The 10,073-nt window shown below is 33.4% G+C and overlaps 1 protein-coding gene across 1 annotated transcript; it reads left to right on the top strand.

Annotated features, from left to right (window-relative positions):
• The first annotated feature begins 3,375 nt into the window (after positions 1-3,375).
• LOC134228773 (uncharacterized) lies at positions 3,376-6,749 on the top strand. Its single transcript, XM_062710466.1, has 2 exons — positions 3,376-3,556; positions 4,605-6,749. The coding sequence occupies exon 2, from the start codon at positions 4,617-4,619 to the stop codon at positions 5,949-5,951; it is 1,335 nt and encodes a 444-aa protein (XP_062566450.1). The 5' UTR covers positions 3,376-3,556; positions 4,605-4,616; the 3' UTR covers positions 5,952-6,749.
• The last annotated feature ends 3,324 nt before the right edge of the window (positions 6,750-10,073 follow it).

Below are 10,073 nucleotides of genomic sequence, written 5' to 3' on the forward strand. Positions count from 1 at the left end.
GAACTTTTCATCCAAACGGAGAATTTTACCACTTCAATGCGCTTCATTGTATGAAACAGATGTGTTAGACTCTGTGGTATCTTAATATTAACTATTGTTAATTGACAATACGTTGTCGACATATCTCAAGGTCGAGTTGAAGGCCACAACAAGCGTTTTCTTCTTTTCACGTTTAAGATTTAAGACAAATTCTGCTTTATATGAATACAAAAATAGGTCTGCTAATTATATAATAGTGTTGCATTATGCATGTACTATGCCTAAATAGTAGGCAGGGTTTGACACATGGTGCACGAGCCGGAGGCGAGTGCACTATGTGTCAAACCCTGCCTACTATTTAGGCATAGTACATGCATAATGCAACACTATTGTTATTATTATGCTGACTGTTGTAATTATTTATGCGGCAATTCATTTGACTTTTTCCTGAAAACATCGGTGCTAACACAGCGCACCTGCAAGAACTGATTCAAAATCTTCATGCTAAAATTGGTTGCATGCTTAGTTATTTTGATTACTAGTATTTTCTCTAAATAAGCCGGGATTTTCTGTACCAAAGCAACTCATCTTTATTTTCCGTTGTGTAAGTAAGACCGATTTGTTTGCAGACGTCGATTCTCATTGATATTTTTCTTTTACATCCTTCAATCAAGCTGTATAAAAAAGCGTTTTAATGACCCCATGACATTAGTTCATCTAACGATCTGTATGTAATTAGTTTGAAACTTTGTTGTACACATTTATCTAAAGTTCTTTATAACTGTTTATTTGTATATTAATGTGTATTAATAATATTTGTCTATTTTCTCCTTCTTGTGTCAATTGTATAAATTAAGTTTATATATGTAATAAAATCCCTCTTGTCAGTGATCGTCTCTGTGGCGTAATCGATAAGGCATCGGTCTGGCAACCGCATGGTCGTGAGTTCGATTCCCGGCGGATGCATGCAAGAATTTTATTCAGTAAATAAAGCCGTGCATTATTTCGGCATAGTATACTTACGCTATATAAATCCTCAGACCACTATGCGAGAATAGAAGGGTATGGGTTATATATAGAGACAAACTGACAGGAAGCATAATAATACATGTAATGGGACGCAATTCGCAAGTTTCGAGATTATCTCCCTTGTTGCGCTCTTTCGTTGAGGAGGGGAGTTTCGTTGCCGCGTAAACAGACAGGTGGGACAGATATTTATTATTTATATATTGGATATATCGATACAGATAATCTACTGGTTTATCGTCTCGTCACTTCATGATTGTAAGGATGCACTCTACAACTCGAGAATAAACGAATTAATGTAAAGATATCAATTTTTAAAGCAAAAAAAAAATCGTAACAAAAACGAAAATATCAGTGGATGTGAGACTTTTTAGACGAGGGAAGAGATGTAGACCTCTAATAAATACATGCATCTTATCATTGGATGTCGGAAATCTAAATTACATATTGATTCTTTTTTTATTATAACTTTTAAAAAACACTAATTGTTTAGAAAATGTTTGTACAATCAAGAAAATCGGTTACTTTTTATAAAGACTACAACGTTTCTTTCGTTTTCAGGTACCCTATAATTCAAAGTAAAATTGCAAATGTGCATAGTTGAGCTTGATAAAATCATCAAATGCAACACTGCTTAACATCATTATCTTTCTATAACATTTAATAAATTCTAAAAGTCATAAATATCGTTCATTTATTCATGCACGTTTGTATACAGAAGCAACCTGTCCCACCTCCACGCTGAAATGGATACTTTTTGCACCTCCATCGTAGGAGAGTTACAATCTCGAAACTCGCGTATTGGCACCATCGGAATTCCAATAGATTGTTGGAAGACCTGATCTCCAAAATCACATAGATATTGTCAATCAGAAACTCAAGCATCTTTTTTGACGTCAACTTCAGAGTACTTGTGTGAACAGAATTTTTTTTAACAAGATAATTTTGCAAATGACCAATGTCAAGGTAAATTAATTTACGAGTTCCAATTTTATTGAGAAAGCACCTGTCAATGATATCAAAAACTCTCGACTTTAATTTACCTTGGGGTATGGTTGTGTGTGTTGAGAAGTTGTAAGTTTTTACGCTATTTATTGTGGTAAAAGCTTGGGAATTCAAATTTTCCAGAAGTTTCTTGGAATTTTCATGTATCTACTTCTGATTTACACAACTTCTCGAAAATACTCGTATTGTTGCACAGTATAGTCTTAAAGTTTCTCCTTCACTACTGTAGATATTTAGTGAGGATAAAGAAAGAAGCTTGGTTGAGCATTTACTGGAACACGCTGTTTCTTTGTTTGCAAGGATTTTTATGAAGTTTCGGAATCCAATATAGATATGGTAATTCAAATTCATTTTGGTTGATTTTCCAAACAAACTACAATTGTGTTTGCTTTTGAAAGCTTCCAATCTAAGTACAGATTGAGCTAAAATCCTTAAAAAGTGGGGTTTTTTTTCTCTAAGAAAACGATCAAAAGTGTTTTGTTTTTGTATCATTTTGTATATTTATATGACAAATTTACCATATATGAAAACAAGAAAAAAATGAAATATAGGAAGCAATATACATGTATGCTCTTCTAGACATTTTGCCAAAATACTAAGATCACTAGATTGTCCCTTGAAGTTGCGTTTAAATTTATCCTTAAAATTTAAGAAAAGTAGAGAAAATTTGGATAAGTCAATATCAAATTAATTGAATTATTTCTGTCAATTTGTTGGTATCATCTTATAGATCCTATATTGCAATATCTTTTTATGCAAGAAGAAAAACATAAAATGTTTTGAATTAGGCATCTCATGATTGGCAACAGTATTTTTTACTCCTAATGTCCTGGGAACAGGTACTGACCTTGCCTCTAATATAAAACGGCCAATTGAATCAATCGAACTGATACCATCACTTAGTGATATAGTCTTCTTCATTCTGTTGAAATTTCATTAATTTTTAAATACAAGGAATATGAGAAGAATCCCTCCTTAAGCAATTTTTAATATATTGGAATTCATATTCATTTTATGATGATAGAGAAACATATAGGGAATCTTTTACTGGCATATTATCCATTTCAGCTTTTGCCTTCGTTTTGATATACTTAATGTTGATTTCATTATAGGTTAATTTTATTTCAGAATCATTATATAAAGATAAAGAATATAATATTTTCCAACTTTTATGAAGAATTAAGAGGTCAATATTATATTGTATTTGAAGTTCACGTTTCGATATAATTAATACACTTGATCTTGGACATCGATACGTAAGGGTGTATTTCTCTTCATGACGCATGCAGTAGAGGCAACCGAGGACGTTTCCTCGAAGACCCCCCTCAGCGCCCCTGGAATATAAGTAAACACACGTACTCACCTCACAGCTTTGTGATGACTAGATTAGAGGCAGCTGGAGCCAAAACGGTTGCAAAACAAAGAAGACCGTTGGCACGCGTGTAATTTGTAGACGTAGTTTATAATCGAGTAGTAGAAAAGATTCCCAAACATAAAAGTAAAACTTGGTGAAAACGGATCATTATTTTGATGTAGAATTAGTACGGTAAGTTCTGTCAATAATGTATATATGAATGAATGTGACTAAAAAAATTCCTAGAAATCTAATTGCAGGAACCTAACTTCGCCTACCTTATCGTTATATGATCATTACACAATGAATTTACATAACAAGCGAAAGATTCCAAAGCATATATTGATGTACATGTAATTGTATAAAAAGAGATAAAACCATTGTTAAATCAAATTTCTTTAAGATTGAACACTTATGGTGACATTATTTAATTTCTAAGCGGATCTGTTAATTTTGTTTTTGTTTATATATATGTGTTTGTGTGTGTGTGTGTTCTCACTTAAACATGCATCAGTCTAGTTTGACCTTGGGTAGATTTTCATTACGTACGAACTTGTTGTTTACTCAATTATCTCATACAGTAGTTTACTACAGCATCAAAGTTTCTAATACAGTAATTTAAATTATAATATATATTGGATTTTAGATTGTAATAGTTTATGTTCTTAAATTCATGCATGCACATTTTTTTGGGGGGTTAAAAGGAACATAAAACAAAGGTATAAAAGGAAAACATAGTTAACTATAGTGTAAGTAAAATTTTGTTAGGGATATACTTATGTGTTGATATTTCAGCATATCCGTGCTGTGAGAGGGGGCGGGGCATGAGAGATAGCGTTCATGACATTTCGCGGGAAATGTTTTGTTTAGTAGTGCAAGTTGTTGCCTTCCACAAAGTAGTTTACTTTAAAAGCAACTTTGTTTTATTCCCTCTTCAAACACAACAATTGCAAATTCACACCATTGAAAAGCAGATTCCTCCAAAACTCAGTATGGTTCTATATTTTCATACACAAGGTTTTATTTTGGTGAATCAAATTACTTTTCAAACAACTTGCCAACAACTACAGCACAAATAAATAAACCAATACATAACACAGATAAACAGTTGCTGTCAAATCTACTGCAATGAAATCTTAAGTGAACAAATTTTCTGAAAGGACAATTATTACACGATGTACACAACTTGCAGTCAATTTACATAAATGAGATTTTTAATTTCTTTTATTCGCACTTTCAGAATAAAGATAAAATGTTGGAAGAAGAGAGTGATTGGGAGGATTTACCGGACATCCTGTTGGAGGACATATTTACTCTGTTAGAGCCTCGTTATCGACACGAAGCCTCACAAGTTTGCCGCCGCTGGTATGAAACCTTTTATGCTCCAAGAGTCTGGGAACATTTTATGTTGAAGGGAAATATCCTGACCAAAAGACGGTACAGCATTTTTAAAGGGTATCAGCGAGAAACTTGTCCAAGGAAAACGCAAATTTGTCTGCACAGGGTGGGATACCTTTTCAAGAAAATTACTATCACACCCATTCATGACTTCCAGCATGTATACGAGTTTATCCGCATACTCCGTGCATTTCTGGGTTATTTTGATGAATTCCCGATGCCCCTACTGCATACGTTCCATTTTACTTTCACTTGCGAGACAAGGGGCATCACCGGTGTTATCTTGCATGGAACCGGTGGTAAAATGATGGAAGAGCTTCGCCATCTTCTCCAAAATATGAAATTGCTGAAGGACCTGAAACTAAACAATCTTATGTTAGATGAAGTTGAAGTTTCTGGCTTGTTTGAAGCAATTGCTAATAACTGTAGCGACACAATCCAGACACTGGAAATTTTGAACTTTACGAAAGTTCCGCATCCCATTCTTGACGTCACGCTGTTTGACAATTTACATACGTTGAGAACAAGTCCCCAGCACCTCGATGACGAAGTTATTGTCATTCTTGCATCATCAGGTGTCTCTAACCTTCATATAATTCAAGGACGTTATACTTGCAACGCTGACCCAGTGTCAGACGATGCATGGCGTCTGCTCAAGGAAATGGCGCCACATTTCCGAGTGACTTTGGAAGTTCGTGGTCACACAAAAACACCGTTAATGCTTCAACCTCACGCCCCTGTAAACCGTATCGTGTACGATTCATCAAACTTGAAATTCCCTCACGAGACGGCTATTTGGATTGTTCACTATTACCATACATTACTTGAGAGTTTTGTTCAAAAGCAAATCCCGCGAACACATGGACCTCGAACTTTTCATGATCGAGGTGACGCCGCCTTTTTGATGTTGGTCAGGAGTTGTCCAAAACTTCACACGCTTATCATCAGCGAGAGAATTTGTACAGCGACAGCACTTGTGATCGCCAAAACAAAACCATCTCTTCAGAAATATATTGTGCGTAAAAACGGACTTCTGAAAAGATGTGATGGCCCCAAAACGGACAACTTCTTCAGAAACGCAGATATTAGAAAGACGGCAAGATCGTACGAGGCAACCAACCAACAGATTTCTGAAATCCTTGGTGGAAGATGGATTCTAATGTCAGACAGACACTTTAAAAAGTTGTGAGCTTGAGTTGAAAACAGTGAGCTCTATTTTATGATGCTGCATGGTGCTTTCAATATAACTAAATATTTGTATTTTTGTATTTTTTTATCATATAATTTCACGTATAACAATATTTTTTCACCAAACCAATTTTGTATATATAATGATTTTGTTCAATTATTTTTTTTTAATTGTATTACAATATTTTTCATATAACAAACACCCATCCTTGTTGGTAAAGCAACATTTAAGACACGGAGCAACACCAAAACTTCGAATCTTGTTCATATGGAGCATAGTTAATACTTGAAAAAAGAATGGACTTAGCGTATCAATGTGCTTCAAGATGAAAATATCGTTTATCAATTTTTGAATGATTTTTTCCCTGCTAGTCCACAGCACATATTTTAAGCTCAAAAAGGATGTCAGTATTTAATTTAAGAGTTGTCAACACAAGTTCAATATAAAGATCGACCTGAGTTTTTTTTATTTGTATCGATGCTATATCATTTTATATATTTATAATCATTGGTGTTGTTATCAGTTATTTTGTTGCCATATATATCATAAAATATTTACATGTATTTTTAACATATTATAATGCGATAACTTCTGTTTTATCTGTTTTTGTACGTATTAACTTCATACAATTGTTTCAAGCCAGTTTCTATTCTTCACTGGGGTTCTTTCTGAATACATTACGGTATATATAATTGATGCTTATGTGAGGTGTCCTTTGTAATTATGAACCTTCTAAGGGGCGTGGAGGCTATACTTTTGTGCTGTATTTGAAAAATAAAAAAGTGATACAAAATATGCTATCATCTGATACCAGTTATATTTTTCTAAAAGAATATTTTTATCCACATATAGGTGTACGTATTATGAATGACATAAACAATTATGCAATACTCTGCATTCTTGATTATGAAGAATCGTGTTTTCCTGTTATCGTATGACAATACATGCAATTCGAATACAGCATAGTACAAATAACTGTCATTTAAAATTATACAGAGCTTTGCACTATTCATAAAGATTACTATTTCTACTGGAAAGAGGGTATATTATTGCAATGTTGTCTGAAATTTGTTTTCAAGAAGGATATGGAGATAACGAACAGTATTTAATCTCAAAGTCCATAAAACATTACAAAACAAAAGCAGAGCAAACACGGACCTCCGAACAATCAGAAGTGGGATCAGGTGCGATGGAGGAGTGAGCACCCCCTGCTGACCGGTCACACCCGCCGTGTGCTCCTTGTCATGATCAGGTAATAACGGAAAAATCCGTTGTCAATTCAGTGTATCAATAACGGACTAACAATTAGTATGAAAAACGTCAGTCAGCATTTGACTCAATGATAAATTTTATTTGCTGACAAGGTCATTGTATCAACCATAGAACTTACGAAATGATGACTTTAAACGAGACTGCTGATATTCTTGTTTCATCAACTTGCTTGTCATTAATTTACCTCGTTATAGAAATTGTTCATACGTAGAGCATGCTCTTGCGTATCGAATTAACTGAGACACATGTATATAAACTCCGTATGCATGTGAGAAATGGATATTGCTGCATGAGTAAGGGAGGTTGACGACAGGAAAGTTAAAGTCATCACGTTTATCATATAGCTTGGTTGTTAGATTACCATTAACGTCTTTTTCAAGTAAAATATCCAAGTATGAAACAGATGTGTCAGATTCTGTGGTATCTTTTATCTCAAGCTCATTAGGATGTATCGTATCGGCACAGGAATGGAAATTACCATTGTTAATTGACAATACTTTGTCGATATATCTAAAAGTCGAGTTGAAGGCCACAACAAGTGTTTTCTTCTTTTCACGCATAAGATATTGCACAAATTCTTCTTCATATGAATATAGAAAAAAGATCTTCTAATAACGGAGCGCAATTGGTACCCATCAGAATTCCAATAGATTGTTGGAATACTTGGTCTCCAGTTACCACATAGATATTTTCAATCAGAAACTAAAGCATCTCTTTGATGTCAACTTTTTATATTTAGTCAATTTTTAAACTACGTACATGTATTTCATATGAGGGGGGGGGGGGGGGTACGAATGTACAGTATATTGGAACGTTAAAATTAGGTGTGGCCTATTTTTTTTAAATTCATATAACACTATAAAATGCCAAATCATTAGCATTTTCTAATTTCTTAACCTAATTTCAATATAATTTTATTGGAGATATAATATGTTAATTTTAAAATTGAAATTTTAATTTTAAAAAATACAGATTGAAAAAAAAATGATCATTAAAAATTTTCTTGAAAATTCTTAAAAAATGATTTTCGAATTATTTTCAATATTCAACATTTCACAATTTTCACAGAATCTTCGGATAATTGAGTGAAAAGAGAATTGGGAAATACTTAATACAAGAATTCATATTAAAAAAATTACTATATATATTCAAAATTTTCTCCTTGAGAAAAAGAAAATTTCTTTGTCCTTCAACTTCAAATTCAGATATATCGCCGACGGTTTGTCTATGAGCAGTATAGTTAATTCCATTCATGATTTATATCGACTCGATACATCCAACTGAACTAGATAAAGAAGACACCACGAAGTCTGCCACAACTGTTTATATTTGGACGTTTTACTTACTAAAGAAAGTATGAAGTTAACAAACAGCAATAAAGCTCAAAGGTGCACCGAAACAATAAAAATGGAACAAAGCAAATACGGACTTGAATTGAACATATTTTATTGTAATATATATATATACAATGGGATTGGGCACAAATTCTTAAAACTTATTTCGCCCTCTCCCTACATGAAAAGTATACAAATACGGACTTCTAAAGACAAAGGTGGGATCAGGTGCTATCGAGCAGTAAGCACAAAGCACTTGATTAAAGCCCTACTTCCATTCTCCTTGGTTAGCATAGAAACAACTCTTAAGCACAAATATGGTGTAGTTCTTATATATGTACATGCATAAGAAAAAGGCGGTGTGTTGCTGTAATGACAACTTTGAAAAGCATTAATGTAATGAATGTTTTGACATACAACAGTATTGTACATAACACTTTAGCAGCCAATTAAGCATATTTTAAAATCTATACTAGATAATAAGTCTAATAGAATTATTAGTGGCAAGATACATACAAATGTACAAGTTTAAAGTTGAATTTCTTCCAAAACTTTATAATTGATCATTGTCTACGGGCTATTTGTACAAAAGTCCATATCAGCATTTTCTGTTTCTGAAATTTGTACAAGTAAAATTTACATTTGACATGTATAATTTACTCTACAACATAAAAATTGTAATTGTTCTCGGATTTTGTACATTTGGCCTGTTTATTTAACTTCTATGAAATATATGGAGATAACGAACAGTCATCAAGTTCAACATTTTTTGTCCATAAAGCAATACAAAATAGGAACAGAGCAAACACGGACCTCCAAAACATCAAGGTGAGATCATGTGGCATGGAAGAGTTAGCATCCCCTGCCGACCTGTGATTCCTTTTGCTCCTTGTCATGATCGGTAGTTAACGGTAAAATCCGTTGCCAATTCCATGGGTAAAATAATGGATTATAAATTAGTATGAAAAACGTCAGTCAGCATTTGACTCAATGACAAATTGTATTTGCTGAGCAGGTCATTGTATCAACCATAGAACTTACGAAATGATGACTTCAAACGAGACTGCTGATATTCTTGTTTCATCAACTTGTTTGTCAATAATTTACCTCGTTTTAAAAACTGTATACGTAGAAGATGTTCTTGCGTATCGAATCAATTGAGAGATATAAACTCAGTATGCAGGTGATGCAGGTATATTGCTGCATAAGTAAGGGATGTTGACAATCGAAAAGTTAAAGTCATCACGTTTATCATAAAGCTTGGTTGTTAGATTACCATTAACGTCTTTTTCTATACACCAGCAACACAAACTTTTGTCCTATTGAATTTATGTACACAATATAAAAATGAAGTAGTTGAAGGATGAAAATGCTTAAGTATTCAAAAAAAAAAATACAAAAGTTTTGATATACAAGTTTTATTAAAATACGTATGTCAGACAAATTTTGTTTATATGATGTGTAGTGGCAATCTACAATGTACATAAAATTGAGAATTGGGGAGTTTTGTGTTTAA

The sequence above is a fragment of the Saccostrea cucullata genome, unplaced genomic scaffold (genome assembly GCF_032062105.1).
Source record: "Saccostrea cucullata isolate Sc308-1 unplaced genomic scaffold, CSIRO_AGI_Scuc_v1 ctg155, whole genome shotgun sequence".
Taxonomy (NCBI): domain Eukaryota; kingdom Metazoa; phylum Mollusca; class Bivalvia; order Ostreida; family Ostreidae; genus Saccostrea; species Saccostrea cuccullata.

Bases quoted from the DNA above. Each gene is read 5' to 3' on its own strand.
- LOC134228773 (XM_062710466.1), top strand. From the start codon at position 4,617: ATGTTGGAAGAAGAGAGTGATTGGGAGGATTTACCGGACATCCTGTTG.